Raw genomic sequence first — 17,751 nt, 5'->3', positions numbered from 1 at the left:
ATATGGGCCGATTTGTCTGGAATTTGGCATGGCACATACATGCCCCTGTTTTGGCATATATATATGGCGAAAAATTGTAGCTAATCACTACACAAACACATCTGTTACATGCGCTTAAAGCCTTTGCGGCTGCTTTCCTCCCCTCATAGCTCGACAGTTTTTTTGCTGATTCACCCTAAATTCGGCGTGAATGTAAATACTCTCTCAGTGTTGAGTCCTGCTTCCATATTCCTTACGAATATCATAAACGTCGGATTGTGTGACAGGTTCGACTGTACTTTCATTATTCACACCGGCTTGGCAAACGTACACTACTCATCATAACAAGATATATCAACTTAGTTTATGCAACCGAGTGCCCGAAGCACAACAATCACCGTTCAGTGAATGGCTTAAAGTTAGCTATACAAGCACCCATACTTCGTGAATAAAGGTCTCAAGTCTCACTAGCACATTTCTTCGACGTCAAGTGTTACGTTGAGACGAGCATCTTCATTTTAAATCCTTTAAAAAAAAAAGTTCCCTGGCTGGGAGCGTAAAGGCGTGTAAAGCTAATATCTCAAGTTTGAATAAAGTTAGGAACCTAATTTTTTGCACACACCCTAGGCCCCACAATTTCAAGCTCAATTGACCCCCGAGTACCAGAGATACAAGTCTAAACTGTCGTGGGACAAACGGTCAAACAAACAAACAAACAAACAGACACAGTGAAACCTAATAGCCGCTTTATATATAAGGGCGGCTATAAAAAGATCAACCTTGTTTTGTCTGGCTTTGCCTCCAAAGGAGTGATTGTTGTGTTTCGGCACTCGGTTACAGTTATAACTGACAATTACTAAACATATGTGTTTAAATCTAGCATTGAATGTAGTGTACTGACGGTGGAGGTGAGAGGCTGCACTCCTAGTGTACAGATGAGTTTCTCGCGGATCTTGGTGTCGTTTAGCAGTCCCACCTTTCCTGCCGCCTCGCTCGCCGTGTGGGTGAAATACTCCGTAGGGCATTTTGATACACACACCTAGCAAAACACCAAACACATCTCAAACCAGCGGCCCTTTCAACTCGATCTTAGGTCTAATTGTAACCTGAGCTGGGTTTTTTTGAGTGTGAAAATGCTTAGCTTTTACCATAATCCTAAACATACATTTTAAGAACATCTTCTTCTCCTTCTACGTTCACGGGCTGCAGCTCCCACGTACACTCGTGGGTTAATTTGCTCGAGTGGCTTTCCCTCGTCGTTTAGGCATGCAGTCATATTCCTTTCTTGGGGGAGTAAGAACATCTAAAATTTAGAGTAAACCTGATTATTATCATTATAGCTATAATTTAAGTTATTGAGACATCCCAGTGCACTAAGGGATTTATAGAGCAAATCGAGAAAATTCGTTATTGAACGAAGCGCATAGCGCTGAGTTCAATAATTATTTTCGAGATTTGCTCTATAAATCCCTTAGTGCACTGGGATTGTTTCAATAACGATATTGTCAGTACCGCCAGAGAAAAAAGAACATTCAAAACGCACATTTTGCTACGCGCATTTGGATAGGCGTAACTGTGTGGTCAGGTTTGTGTCAGATCTACTTTTGTGTGGGCTGTCTTAAGTGTGTCGTGCTTTCGTCACACGCAAACTCTTGTTTTAATTTCTGTTGGTAAATTCCAGTGTAGCGTTAAGCTAAAAAGTGATGATCTTTCATAGAGACCTCATTTAAACTCGGAGACAGGACTGTGCTCTTAGTTATTTGCGATTCGAAACCTTCATCGAGCTTCGACAGATTGACTGTGCAGAGTGTTGCCCCTTGAATTGACTTCAGCCACGGCCACGGTTAGCACATTTTCAAAGTAAATGTGGTATGTTTCTCGTGTTGTATCGTCACTCATCGGGGAGACTGGTACTATATATATGAACCGTAAAATGCTGTGAACCCTACACGTATTATGTCCCCATCGTTTGTTTGTTCACATTTGACCAACATGTTAATTTGCTGCGGGGTTTATGTCGTCTGCTAGGCGGCTAGGGCAATCGAACCACGGCACTGAACTGCAGTCTCATTTCAAAAACAACAATTGCTCGTCTGCACGCATGAGGCAGGCTGGTAATAAGTTTTATACATGGTAAGAACGTTCTTAACCCTACACGTTTTCGATTCCGATTGTTGTTGCCTTGAAATAATAATTCGGAAACCATTCATTTACTGAATTGATGCAGTCGTATTTCAGTGTAGTCTCGTACTATAACAGAGTCGACTTTCAAATGCTGGTCTAGCTGATACGTTATCGGAATAACACTTGTGTTTTCTGTTTTCCGCTGGGAATTTTACACTAACTCATCATTTAGTAATGTGGTTAATAAGCTACATGCCACTAACACGGCATATGAGAAGAATCTTTGCAAGTCAAAACGAGAAGAGACCATTTGTGGAAGAGACACAGCCGCTTCTATTTTTAGATCAGTGGGCTTAACTGTGGCACAGGCGCCTGCGATCTGTCAGGAAAAAAACTTCTGCTTTGAGCCGCAGGAAATGTATGGTTATTATTAGGTAAAGTGAAGAATATAAGCTACATGTCATTAATTAATTCTGAGGATGAGAGTACAGTCTCGCTTTGGCAAAGGGCGTAAGAATACGCTCTGTGGAAAAGTTAGCGCACTCCAAGAGTGCGCTAACAGATTGAAGCGCATCGCCATTAGCCAATCAACTGGTTCACATCAGTCATGTGACACCAGTACTTACTGACAATTATTATTATTATTATTTAAGTTATTGAGACATCCCAGTGCACTAAGGGATTTATAGAGCAAATCGAGAAAATTCATTATTGAACGAAGCGCATAGCGCTGAGTTCAATAATTATTTTCGAGATTTGCTCTATAAATCCCTTAGTGCACTGGGATTGTTTCAATAACGATATTGTCAGTACCGCCAGAGAAAAAAAGAAGATTCAAAACGCACATTTTGCAACGCGCATTTGGATAGGCGTAACTGTGTGGTCAGGTTTGTGTCAGATCTACTTTTGTGTGGGCTGTCTCAAGTGTGTCGTGCTTTCGTCACACGCAAACTCTTGTTTTAATTTCTGTTGGTAAATTCCAGTGTAGCGTTAAGCTAAAAAGTGACGATCTTTCATAGAGACCTCATTTAAACTCGGAGAAAGGACTGTGCTCTTAGTTATTTGCGATTCGAAACCTTCATCGAGCTTCGACAGATTGACTGTGCAGAGTGTTGCCCCTTGCCAAGGTCGACGGTAAGCACATTTTCAAAATAAATGTGGCATGTTTCTCGTGTGGTATCTTCACTCATCGGGGAGTCTGGTACTAAATATGAACGGTAAGAATGCTCTGAACCCTACACGTATTATATCCCCATCGTTTTATCGTTCACATTTGCCCAACATGTTAATTTGCTGAGCGGGATTTATGTCGTCTGCTATGCTATGGCAATCAAACCACTGCACTGCTGAGTCTCATTTCAAAAACAAAAATTGCTCGTCACGTTGCACTGAGTCTGCACGCATGAGGCAGGCTGGTAATAAGTCTTATATATGGTAAGAACGTTCTAAACCCTACACGTTTTCGATTCCGATTGTTCTTACCTTGAAATAATAATTCGGAAAACATTCATTTACTGAACAGATGCAGTCGTATAAATTTCAGTGTAGTCTGCTACGTGCTGATCTAGCTGCTACGTTATCGGAATAACACTTGTGTTTTCTGTTAGCTGCTGGGAATTGTATACTAACTCATCATTTGGTAATGTGGATAATAAGCTACATGCCACTAACATGGCATAATTATGAGAGGAATCTTCGCTGGGTGGCCGAGTGGTAACGCACTTGCGCTCGGAAGCGAGAGGTTGCGAGTTCGACCCTGGGTCAGGGCGTTAGCAATTTTCTCCCCCCTTTCCTAACCTAGGTGGTGGGTTCAAGAGCTAGTCTTTCGGATGAGACGAAAAACCGAGGTCCCTTCGTGTACACTACATTGGGGTATGCACGTTAAAGATCCCACGATTGACAAAAGGGTCTTTCCTGGCAAAATTGTATAGGCATAGATAAAAATGTCCACCAAAATACCCGTGTGACTTGGAATAATAGGCCGTGAAAAGTAGGATATGCGCCGAAATGGCTGCGATCTGCTGGCCGATGTGAATGCGTGATGTATTGTGTAAAAAAAAAATTCCATCTCACACGCATTAATAAATCCCTGCGCCTTGAATATGTGCGCGATATAAATTGCATACAAAAAATAAAAAATAAAATAAAAATCCCTGCGCTTAGAACTGTACCCACGGAATACGCGCGATATAAGCCTCATATTGATTGATTGATTGAAGTCGAAACTGAAAAATTAGACACAGCGGGTTCTATTTTTAGATCAGTGGCAACTGTGGCACAGGCACATGCAATCTGTCAGAAAAAACCCACTTCTGCTTTAATTGAGAAGCAGGAAATGTATGGTCATAATCATGGGTATTGTGGAGAATATAAGCTACATGTCATTAATTAATTCTGAGGATGAGAGTACACTGTCGCTTAGGCAAAGGGCGGAAGAATACGCTCTGTGGAAAAGTTAGCGCACTCTAAGAGTGCGCTAACAGTTTTAGCGCATCGCCATTAGCCAATCAACTGGTTCACATCAGTCATGTGACACCAGTACTTACTGACAATTATTATTATTATTATTATTCAGTAACACTATCACTTAAACAACATTTAAACAGTAATTCATTCAAGTCACATGCGGGCGGACAAACAGACGGACCGACCTACAGACAAAGAGTCAGGCACACAAACATACGACACACTGACGGGAGAGGAAGGGGCGGAGAGCTCTAACGTATGAAAATCGAGTAGAACTAGAACAGATTATCGCGTGTGGCTGAAACTGACCATCGGAGTTGCGCATCCATGTAGAATTCCTTGTACGACTTCGGAACACCGCAGAAGATCAAAGAAAAATAAGAAGTCTTTGTCTCTGCACAAGAAACAATCAGAGGAATTGCATGAAGACTTGGGCGGAGCTAAGTGGACCACTTTTGAAAACGAAAACAGAACCCACACGCGCATTGGCACACTCACACACACACACACTTACACACGAATAGATGCACACATACACACACGCATATATACACCCGCATATATACACACGAATATATAAACACTCAAACACACACACACGCGCGCGAGCGAGCGCGTGCAGAGATTGCTCATTGGAGCCGTATTAATTATACTTACTTGGAGAGAGAGAGAGAGAGAGAGAGAGAGAGAGAGAGAGAGAGAGAGAGAGAGAGAGAGAGAGACAGAGACAGAGAAAGAGACAGAGACAGAGAAAGAGACAAAGAGAGAGAGAAAGAGAGAGAGAGAGAGAGAGAGACAGAGACAGAGAGAGAGAGAGAGAGAGAGAGAGAGAGAGAGAGAGAGAAAGAGAGAGAGAGAGAGAGAGAGAGAGATCAAATCAAAGCAAATTTTATTTTACGAGGGTTGTGGCATAAGCAATATAAACGAGCTTCTTTTCAACCAGCCCTCGCCCAGAGAGGGACTATTCTAATCTTAAATACATATATATATACTAGAGGAATACCCGGCTTCGCCGGGGTGAATCGCGAGACAGAGACAGACAGCGTGGCGGTTCATCACAATCACCTCTGCAGGCGAAGTCCTGTCCAACGGGATTGAGAATTTTAGAGCTTATTTCTTAGCCCTATATTATCTGCTGTGGCTTCTCAAATGCCAGAACATACAGACAGACAAAAGCCGCTAGACCCCATCACAAACAGAACTCTATAATACATAGGTTTTTGCCTACACACACACACAAACACACACACACACAGAGAAGCCGTATATATATATGCATATCTGTATCTATAAATATATAGAGATAGGTGAGAGTGTATTTTTCGCGTGGCTATAAATTGATTCGACCTTTTCACTTTGACAGTAAGAACAACTTACGGGTGCAAGGGAAGCGTTCTGGACAGCGCAGTGACATTCTAAAAATAGTCACTCTCAGAAACGGGAATTTGGGGTGAACGGCGCGACAGAGACAGACAGCGTGGCGGTTCACCACAATCACCTTTGAAAGGCGAAGTCCTGTCAAACGGGATTGAGAATTTTAGAGCTTATTTCTTAGCCCTATATTATCTGCTGTGGCTTCTCACATGCCAGAACATGCAGACAGACAAAAGCCGCTAGACCCCATCACAAACAGAACTCTATAATACATAGGTTTTTGCCTACACACACACACAAACACACACACACACAGAGAAGCCGTATATATATATGCATATCTGTATCTATAAATATATAGAGATAGGTGAGAGTGTATTTTTCGCGTGGCTATAAATTGATTCGACCTTTTCACTTTGACAGTAAGAACAACTTACGGGTGCAAGGGAAGCGTTCTGGACAGCGCAGTGACATTCTAAAAATAAATAGTAACTTACAACTGAACGGGAAAGCCACACGAAGGAAGGGAGATAAACGCCAAACACTGGAGAAGATAAGGAAGAGTTACTTATAATGGTGAAATGAACACAAAAACGAACATGAGTTTAGCGCTGCGCGCTGAGAGCACGTGTTGAAATATCTCATCGATGATATTGTGTCCGGGGTGTAGCTGAATACGGTGTCCAAATTTGAAAAAGAACCACCGAGAACTTTGGCGTTGTGATGTGGTGTAGCGGCTATGGTGTGTCGGTATGGGGGCCCGGGTAAGCTGAGGTGGAACCAAAATAGCTGAGGTGGAACCAAAATCGGTTCCGCGCAGCGCGCTGAGAGCACGTGTTGAAATATCTCATCGACCAGGTTGTGTCCAGGGTGTACCTGAATATGATCACCAAATTTGAAACAGATCCATCGAGAACCTTGGCCGCGCATCGCGCACAGACACACAGACACACAGACACACAGACACACACACACACAGACACTAGTCGTATATATATATATATATACACACGTAAAACAATTACAAAAGATAAGCATGACAACAACAACAACAACAACAACAAAACAAACAAAAAGAATAAAGAAAAGGCAGAGAAACTCTTCACATGACTATATACACGTTGTAGGCTATACATACATTCTTGCGTTAGGCAAAAAAAAAAAAAAAATAGGTGTGGTTACGGTAACATAGCCAAAAAAAATAGGGTAGGTAGGTAGGCAATCACTTTTTTTTTAAAAACTTTTTTTTCTAATGTGTACAAATTAAACCTACTTGACAGGGAAATAAGTGTGCGACTCGGGCGCTTTCGCTTTCATTGCGTTTTCTGCACTCGTTTTATTTTTTTTTTTTTTTACAAATGTAATAAAAAGTTATAGGATCGGCCCCTAAAAATAGGGTAGGTCGGGTTACCGTAACCACACTTATTTTTTTTTTAGGCCTTATGAAACACTGATGCTTTATGGACAGATATGATCAATATGAAAATAATCAGAACGAAGTCTTCCATCACTGTGACTTTTCGTAATTTGACATTAAATGTAATGAGAGGTGTTTTTTGAAAGTAGTGAGACTGATTCCGGGAGAGAATTCCACAAAACGCTGCCAGAATAAGCTAATCTTGATTTAAAGAGATCTATCCGCGGAATGGGGACGTTGAATTTTCGGCTTGGTTTGGCTGTAAATTTTGTAATGAAAGCACTCGGTGCATGGCCGGAACGGATTTTGTGAAGGAGCACGCCTTTATTTGATTTAAATCTTTCTTTTAAGGGCAAAATCTTAAGTTTTTTATAATCGTCGAAAACAAGACTGGATTGTTTTAATAGAACTGATTTTAGTGCTCGTCTGTGTAGACTCTCAGTGTTTTTAAAATGTTTGCACTGGCTGAGTCCCAGATGGTCGAACAATAATCCGTGAAGGTTTGTATGTATGCATTATAAAATAATAACCTTGAGTGTGGATCAAGAAAGTGTTTTATTCTGTTCAACAAATATATTTTCCTCGACATGGTTTTACACAACGATCTAACAAAAGAGAGAGAGAGAGAGAGAGGGAGAGAGAGAGAGAGAGAGAGAGAGAGAGAGAGAGAGAGAGAGAGAGAGAGAGAGAGAGAGAGAGAGAGAGAGAGAGAGAGAGAGAGAGAGAGAGAGATGTTAATCCGCTGATAAAGTCTTGAGTCAGGTATTGTCAGAGTTATGGAAAGGGAGTTTGACCCAAGATACCGAACAACAATAATCCTTTGCTGGGTATTTAAGGGGCAGACCGACGAACAGACAGACAGACAGATATACAGACAGACACTATTTACTTGAGTTCTCCTTCACCACAGTGGCGACCAGCACTGTCTGTGGGGTTCAGCAGACGTTTGGGATCACCACGGACATAGCCTGGTGAAGACAACACATAATGCAGGTGACACTACTATAGCTGTGCTCAACACATAATGCAGGTGTCATTACTATAGCTGTACTCAACACATTATGCAAGTGTCATTAATATAGCTGTACTCAACACATAATGCAGGTGTCATTACTATAGCTGTAATCAACACATAATGCAGGTGTCATAACTATAGCTGTACTCAACACATAATGCAGGTGTCATTACTATAGCTGTACTCAACACATAATGCAGGTGTCATTACTAGAGCTGTACTCAACACATGATGCAGGTGTCATTACTATAGCTGTACTCAACACATGATGTAGGTGTCATTACTATAGCTGTACTCAACACATGATGCAGGTGTCATTACTATAGCTGTACCCAACACATGATGCAGGTGTCATTACTATAGCTGTACTCAACACATGATGCAGGTGTCATTAGTATAGCTGTACTCAACACATAATGCAGGTGTCATTACCATAGCTGTACTCAACACATAATGCAGGTGCCCATACTATAGCTGTACTCAACACAAATCATAACCGTCATCAACAATTTTCAGGTTCCCGTACACCCGGTATGATACAAACGAACTCTTAAATTATGCATTCCCCGAAAACGGAGTATCACTTCCTAATTGGCAGGGACAAACTGCCATACATGTAAAAACCCGCTCATGCAGATCACGAGTATACGTGGGAGTTGCAGCACATGAACGCCGAAGAAGATTGTCAGTTAATTCAAGATTCAAAATTAAAGAAAGCTATTTTTCTTTGCTGACAGCTTGCATTTCTTTTCTGTAAAAATGTACGCACAATTCAAAATGAATTGAACATTGCTCTTACTTTTGGACCCTATGAGTTCAAATCCAAGCCGCTGCAACCAGAATAAGGAAGTCAAGGAAGGTTTTCTTGCTAACCTTTTCCACGTGATATGTAATGCATTCGAATAGCAGATTAGTTATGAAACTTCTACATTCTAAAAAAAACCACACGTCACATCGAACATTTAAGATTATGGCCACTGAAATTCAGTGTCTTGATCGGCAGACGAGAACTGGGCCGAGGTACACGTATTGAAACTAGGTCCCATCGCACTGGGTGGGAACTGGGTCTGACTTGTTGAAACCACAACCAATCTCTATGTCAACTAATCCGTACCCGCGGCTGCCTACCTCCCATTTGGGCGGTACCCAGTTTCGCTTCGTGCACACCAGGCCCGGTCTTGTCTTAAGTGCTGTTCAGATTGCAAAATTTCAATCATCATTTTCCAAACTTTCAAGCGATTTTTATCGGCACCAAGTCTGTTGACAATCGCTGCCCATGTGAACCGCGCAAACGCTCAAACTAGTTATTAGCGGCTATTTTGGCCAGACTTGCACTAATAACGAGGATCAAATGCAAACGTCGTTTGGATTGGCTAGAAGAGTAGAGCTAACCTATCGGTAAGGGCGATAAGTCAAGTCTCCGCAAAATCATCGGCAAGTCCCTGACAAGTCGAGCTGCCCTCTACTGAGTTTTTGGAGTCGCGGGTAAATCTGTCCTTAATCGAACCTAAATCGTTGGGGCCCGTTCACGTGGCACGCTTTTCGTCGACTTGGCCTCAGTAAATCGGGGGGGGGGGGGGGGGGTGGTGGGGGGGGGGGGGGGGGACTAAAGTCGTTGAAAAGTTGGTTGAAAGTCTGCCATGGGAACATTTGAACAGCACTGTAAAGGTGCAGTCCTTCTCGTGTAAGCGGTCAACTTCACCACCACACAGCCGCTATTCGGACATTCACACGTGAGAAGAGCATCTTTCCACGGGAACACATACTGAAAATCAGCATCCTTACTGCTCCTTTCACAGAGTTGGAATTTTGTGTGTGTCGAATTAATTTCACCAAATTGAAAGAGGTGTCAATAACGACATCAATTCGTTACAACAACAACAACAACAACAACAACAACAACAACAACAACAACAACAACAACAACAACAACAACAACAACAACAACAACAACAAAAGCCAACACAGAAAGCAGCCGGGCTGTTGAGTTTTGGCATGTGTCCAAGTGGACGGATGATGCGATCCCGTAACATCTTGGACAGCTCTATGACGTTGTATATTATTGATTAGGCCAAAAAAGTTTGTATCCGATGACAAGGTATAAACAACAAACAAAAAAACAAATAGGGTTATTTAAAAAAAAAAGTGTATTGAAACTTTTTTTTTTAAAGACGCGTGTGACTTTTTATTGGTTGAAAATCGTGCGAGCGGAGTCTTTTGGGTGTGGGGGAAGGGTAACTTTCCTTGTTAACAAGTTAAGTGTTAACACTTTCTACACCACCTATGTTGACCAAGGTTTTTTTTTAGCCGAGACCAGCTGTGCCTGCAGCAGGTCACTCAGAATTGTAATAACTATGTAGTAACTGTGTATCAACACGCTGGAATGCAGGCGTTAGATGGACGTTACAGGAAGCGACTGAAGCTAACAGTCTGAGCGTATATCCGTACCTGGTCAGATAGAGCCATATGAGTGGGTACGGATATATCTGTACATTGGAGACAATGAGTTAAGTTTGCAAAATCGAGTTTTGTCATTTTTATTTAAAACTTTTTTCGAAGGTTCAAAAAAAGTTCTAGGTTCGGGAATCGGGAACATTGAATTATTTTCTTGGCTTTACGAGAAGAAAAGTGCACACCATGAAGTACTGAACTTTTGATCCCACAGAAAGATACTTACCAACGATTGAGCAACTGATAGTCATCAAAATGCATATTGCAAACACTATGCAGAAGGGGATGTCTGTGCATGACCTGTTGAAATTAAGTACTTTTAAAAGCGACACAGGATCAGATGACACATTTTGATCTTGAACATTTGAAGAAAAGCGAGAATTAGGTGCAATAACGCTACTGCAGAATTTACTCTGCGTATATATAACGCATGTTGCAAACGTTTCTGACAGAAACATATATATAAGAGAAGAGTCTCTGTATCTCTGTCCCTCTCTTTCCCCATAATCTTGACAGACAGACACACAGAGACACCCACACAGGCACCCACACACACACACAAACACACACATACACACACACACACTCTCTCTCTCTCTCTCTCTCTCTCTCTCTCTCTCTCTCTCTCTCTCTCTCTCCCCATTTCTCTCTCATTCTCAATCGCAAAAGTCGAGACCACAAAAAACCCAAACACATGTCACGATTCCAACCATCAGAACCATCAGACTTATCCGAAGGAACTACTGTCAGTATGTAATTGTCACCTACCTTTCGGAAAGGCTGAAAAGAAACGAAGAACAGTTCAATACCATAGGGACATATTATGCTGACTTTGATAAAGCAGGTACAGACAACATAATACTTCATTGACTATAAATAGTACTGAATTGTCAGCTACATTTCATGTGTACTTAATTGTCATTCCATGTGTACTTAATTGTCATTCCATGTGTACTTAATTGTCTTTCAATGTGTACTTAATTGTCATTCCATGTGTACTTAATTGTCATTCCATGTGTACTTAATTGTCATTCCATGTGTACTTAATTGTCTTTCAATGTGTACTTAACTGTCATTCCATGTGTACTTAATTGTCATTCCATGTGTACTTAATTGTCATTCCATGTGAACTTGTCATTCCATGTGTACTTAATTGTCATTCCATGTGTACTTAATTGTCATTCCATGTGTACTTTATTTGTCAGCTCACTCAAAATGTAATATTTAGTTTAAGATAAATTTGACCATTAATCAGGGAAGTCCAATCATTTAGCATCCGTTCAAGTGTTCGACCAGAACGATACTGGTAAAAGCACAAAATGTTCAGTTTCACTAACTCACTTGATATTTATATAATAACGGAACGTAAGGATAATAAGATTGCAATTCAACACTATTCTTGAATAATAATACTGGCAGCTGTTTTGAATCCGGATATCATTTAATCGACAAGAAGTTGCTGGGTAGAGAGTGAGGGAGAGAGAGAGATGAGAGAGAGAAAGAGAGAGAGAGAGAGAGAGAGAGAGAGAGAGAGAGAGAGAGAGAGACACACACAGACACAGAGAGACAGACAGACAGACACAGACACTGGCAGAGAGACAGAGAGACACAGAACGAGTTTGCTTACTCTTGTATCGAGTCTTCAAAGGTTGAATCTGCTCTTCTGGATTTACCTAAAAATAGGGGAAAAAACAGAATACATTACAATTTACATGGCTGGATCCCACCCCCCCCCCTTTTTTTTAAATCTGGAAATGTTCCTTTTTTTTCTTTCTTTCTTTTATTAAATGAAGGAGAGCCCCAATTACGCCTTTCAAATGCTGAATTTCAACAGCAGCTGGAGGAGGGGGGGGGGGAGGGCAAAACCCCCAACCCTGTACACTTGCCTCATTTGGGAAGCCCCTCCCTCTCATACTCATGGTCCATCCCTGCTTACTGTGTGATACCAGGTTTACACTCGTTGCTTTTTCAATTATTGATCAGCTCGCTTTCGCTCGCATTTCAGTATCTAAGAAAACAACTCGTGGAAATCTGGTATCACACAGCAAGCCATGGACTCGATGGAGTATTCTCTGTGTCGCACATATACCCAGGCACAGACACGCCGACACAAACACGCACGCACGCACACAGTAAAATACGCGCGTGCACAAACAGGCACAGACACACACAGACACACACAGACACATATAGTCACCTGGCTGGCTATAGTGGGAGGGTTACTTTTGGTGGTCACATTAGACATTATGTTTTTTGGAAAGTTCGTTTTATTTGCAGCCACAGTTCGGTAAACGACAAATGGCTAAACCCAACCACCTAAGAATGAGAAGCGTTTTTGTAACATGACCCATATTCTGCAAAACTGCAGCCATGACGCAGGGGGTAGGTTACAAAAAAACGTCATGTACCGCTTGACTGCATACGGATATAAGCAAATTATACCTTAAACGAAAGCTAAAGATTTTTGCCATCAGACAGCAAGTAAAATGCCTAATTCGTATACACAGTTTTATTTTTAACAACATCTGTATAACATGCGGACGACAAAACAGGAAATGACATTTTCTCAATCGATATGTATAGCTAACAGAACGCCTGGTTGAAACCGCAATCAAAAACATCTTGAAAATTGTTTATTCTCACAGCTAGAATTATTTTACATCAACAATTGTTAATTTACCGAGGACAACAACAGACATATAAGATAAATAATGGATGATTCTGAATCAACTCCGAAAACCGAACCGGGTCGAAGCAAAAAAGAGTTTACACATACACAGGCTTGAAAAAGGATAATTTGGTTCAATTTGTTAGATTTTTACCCATAACGTTAAAGATCAGCTCAATATAAAAGGAAAGTGATCATTGTAAAAGGATTTTGCTATCGCAAAATAATTCAACTTCCGGTTTTACCACATGGCGTCCATAATATTATCAATTTATTACATAGCGTGCATTTGTCAGAAATTATACTAAATGTTAGAAGCGATCTTAAAGTGAAAGTAACGTTTAATAAAAGTATGCGCATTTACTTATTGATTGATATATGACTAAAATAATGGACATGTAATTTAAAAATTAAACGTACAAAACGACATTTTGTACACTACCTCTCTAAAAAAAACGCGACTATGACCGACCGATATGTATGTGTAAATTAGGTCATTGTTAGTGATGAAAACGTGTTTTCTTTAAAAGATAACACGCAAACTGTGAAGTTCAAGGCCATAAATGATTTTAGTACGACTTCTTCAAAACAGGTCTGTTTTTCACTCCACCAGTTTCAGTTTTAATAAAATATATGTATAGCTGTCATTTTCAAAAAACCTTATCTGCAATTCACTTAACCAAATACACCATGAACCCAGAAGATATTAGAGTGAGACACTTTACAGTGAAATATGTTATGATTCCCCTTATTTCAAAATATATGCATTTTAATTGGCAGACACGATTCACGTCGTAGGTACGTGTCGTCTGGTGAGGCAACTGTTAGCATTTTTTGTCGTAAGAATTGACATTTTTAAAGATAAATCATGGACAAAAAACTAATTCTACAAAAAGTGCAGGTTTTCTTGGTATAGTCAGTTAAAGCATCTTAAAATTCAAGAAATTGTGCAATTACGTGTATGTATTTGAAATGGCAGACAATATTGAATGAAAGTAATTTTTGACTGATTGAAACCCTACCCCCACTAACAAAATGGGCCCTGAGATTAGGGGTGTTAGTTAAAGATGACTGAATAATGGCTATGCTTTTCCCCTAAAGTATTCAAAACCTAAACATATACATAGGCAAGATGTTCTACATTAACACAATTAACTTTTTAAACATATACATATGCTTAGTACACGATACTTCCGGTTTTTCTACCGGATGACTTATACATTTAGGGGGTAAACACATTATCGTAGAAAAAGCTTTATTTTCAAAAAGTGCAAGTAATTATTAAAAATCATACATAATATTTATATATTGGAGTTAATTTTCCTTCGAAAGTTATTTGTTTCAAGTGGCAGACAATGTCAGTTGGAGAGTTACATGTACGTAAAGCGTATAACTGTTGTCTGTGATTAGTGCATTGTGGACACATTGGCACCATTTGATCCTAAATGCTAAACGATGTCGTGATCATACCACAGTTTTAGGATAATTTACATCGCATCGATTACTAAATTGATGGTAGAATTTCACTGATAAATTCTATTTCCGGTAGCGTCAGTGCCGTTCTCTTTTTCTTTTTGTAATAAGGTAATAACGAATGAACCACGTGTCACACTCTTATGCTAGTCTTTAAATGAAAATTCCAATTCTAGTAAGTTAAAAGGCATGTATTGCGCGTTACATACATTTATACCCCCCCCCCCCCCCCCCCAGGATTACAATGCAAGTAAACACATATAAAGAGATAGTAACGTTTTACATGGTTACACGTTCAGTGGTGAACGTAACGTGTGGTTTAACAAAATTACTTGCACATACAATAGTGAAGTCTGTCTCTGTGTCTCTGTGTGTTTGTCTATGTCTGTCTGTTCGTCTGTTTGTCTCTCCCTCTGTCTGTCTATCAGTCTGTCTATCTCTCTCTCTTTCTCTCTGTGTCTGTCTGTCTGTCTCTCTGTCTGTCTCTCTCTCTCTCTCTCTCTCTCTCTCTCTCTCTCTCTCTCTCTCTCTCTCTCTCTCTCTCTCTCTCTGCGAGGTAGGTGCACTTAAAGAGAAAGCAATACAGAAAGAAATGCATTTCTCTACCAAGAATGACGTTTGTCTGTCTGTGTGTTTTTTTGGTTGCGTAATTGTTTCTCTATAAGCATCTCTACGTCTTTGTTCGCGTACATAAGTGCGTGCGTGCATGTGTGCGTGTTTCTGTGTCGGTTTGTCTCACTGTGTGTATGTCTGTCATTTTGTCGGTATGTTTGTGAATGTGTCTTTGTGTTTGTGTGTGTGTGTGTGTGTATGTGTGTGTGAGTGTGTGTGCGTGCGTGCGTGCGTGCGTGTGAGTGCGTGCGCGTGTGTGTGTATGCGTGCGTGCATGCGTGTGTGTGTGTGTGTGTGTGTGTGTGTAAGTGTGTGTGTGTGTGTGTGTGTGTGTGATTGCAATTATTCCTCCTTTTTACATTTAGTCAAGTTTTGACTAAATGTTTTAACGTAGAGGGGGGAATCGAGACGAGGGTCGTGGTGTATGTGTGTGTGTGTGTGTGTGTCTGTGTGTGTGTGTAGAGCGATTCCGACTAAACTACTGGACCGATCTTTATGAAATTTGACATGAGAGTTCCTGGGTATGATATCCCCAGACGTTTTTCTCTTTTTTTTGATAAATGTATTTGATGACGTCATATCCGGTTTTTCGTGAAAGTTGAGGCGGCACTGTTACGCTCTCATTTTTCAATTAAATTGGTTGAAATGTTGGTCAAGTAATCTTCGACAACGCCCAGACTTCGGTATTGCATTTCAGCGTGGTGGCTTAAAAATTCGTTAATGACTTTGGTCATTAAAAATCTAAAAATTGTAAAAAAAAATTTTTTTTTAAAAAAAGATCCAAATTTACGTTCATCGTATTTTCCATCATTTTCTGATTCCAAAAACATATAAATATGTTATATTTGGATTAAAATCAAGCTCTAAAAATTAAAAATATAAAAATTATTATCAAAATTAAATTGTCCAAATCAATTTAAAAACACCTTCATCTTATTCCTTGTCGGTTCCTGATTCCAAAAACATATAGATATGATATGTTTGGATTAAAATCACGCTCAGAAAGTTAAAACGAAGAAAGGTACAGAAAAGCGTGCTATCCTTCTCAGCGCAACTACTACCCCGCTCTTCTTGTCAATTTCACAAAAACAAACAGATAATGACGTCATTTTAAGTGGCACAAACGTGTACATGAATGCCTTCCCTTTCGAATGATGTACAGTTATAGAATTTCTGTCAAGCGGTTTAAGTTTTATGTCCGTTTTATGAACCCAACCCTCAAAACAAGAATAGTTACGCCAAAGAAGGAAAACATACACACAAACCAACGTTTTTCTCACCGGTGGTTTGGAATATTGCCCCAAAACTTTAGATTTAGTGTTGTGGTGTTAAAATCTATCAGAAAAATGTGTTTGCTAACGTGACGCCAAAAAGTAACCAAAACGGTCCTTAGCCGACTGACTAATAAGCACGCACGCATTCACACACTCACCTTTTCTATGGGCGGAAGCTTCGAACGAATTTTACTAAGATTGTATAGCCCAAAACATGACATTTTGCAGGATGGACACTCACCGTATTTTGGCTTCGTATTTTGACTTTTAGTTTCAGACATTTTAACTGAAGCTGGTTGCTTTTTTCCTTGCTAACATTCTGAACTTAGAAGAACTGGTGAAGAACGTGTTTTGGACAAACGAATGCAGAAGGATGACGTCAAACAAATTTAGATGACGTCTTTACCTGGAAGTTTTAGAAAATCGAACGTGCTTGCGTTCACGAGTGCTTGTGTCGGAAGGTTTTTTGTTTGTTTGTTTGTTTGTTTAACGCCCAGCCGACCACGAAGGGCCATATCAGGGCGGTGCTGCTTTGACATATAACGTGCGCCACACACAAGACAGAAGTCGCAGCACAGGCTTCATGTCTCACCCATACAGTCACATTATTCTGACACCGGACCAACCAGTCCTAGCACTAACCCCATAATGCCAGACGCCAGGCGGAGCAGCCACTAGATTGCCAATTTTCCCCGAGTACGCTAGTACAAGGGTCCAGCAGACTTTTGTGTGTCTGTCTGTCTGTCTGTCTGTGTGTGTGTCTCGACTTAACAGCTTATTGCTGGGAAACTACTGGGCGCAGTTCGTTCAAAAGTTGATACACTAACTTGATAATAGGTCCGATTGATCGTATTAAAACTTCATTATGTTACCTGGGACCTAAATGCGAAATAAACCA

At 40.5% G+C, this 17,751-nt stretch overlaps 1 protein-coding gene across 1 annotated transcript in view; it reads right to left on the bottom strand.

Annotated features, from left to right (window-relative positions):
* LOC138981736 (choline transporter-like protein 2) overlaps positions 1 to 17,212 on the bottom strand; it is a gene marked incomplete at its 3' end in the record, with an annotated part of 35,941 nt that extends 18,729 nt beyond the window's left edge. The window contains 7 exon segments of the mRNA XM_070354811.1: positions 881 to 1,018; positions 4,879 to 4,963; positions 8,250 to 8,328; positions 11,053 to 11,126; positions 11,595 to 11,606; positions 12,454 to 12,499; positions 17,095 to 17,212. Of these exon segments, the coding sequence (XP_070210912.1) occupies positions 881 to 1,018; positions 4,879 to 4,963; positions 8,250 to 8,328; positions 11,053 to 11,126; positions 11,595 to 11,606; positions 12,454 to 12,499; positions 17,095 to 17,134 (474 nt within the window).
* Between the last annotated feature and the right edge of the window lie 539 nt (positions 17,213 to 17,751).

The sequence above is a fragment of the Littorina saxatilis genome, linkage group LG12 (assembly GCF_037325665.1).
Source record: "Littorina saxatilis isolate snail1 linkage group LG12, US_GU_Lsax_2.0, whole genome shotgun sequence".
Lineage (NCBI taxonomy): Eukaryota > Metazoa > Mollusca > Gastropoda > Littorinimorpha > Littorinidae > Littorina > Littorina saxatilis.
The sequence above is the reverse complement of the archived record's forward strand: the minus strand, read 5'-3'. Positions and strand labels throughout refer to the sequence as shown.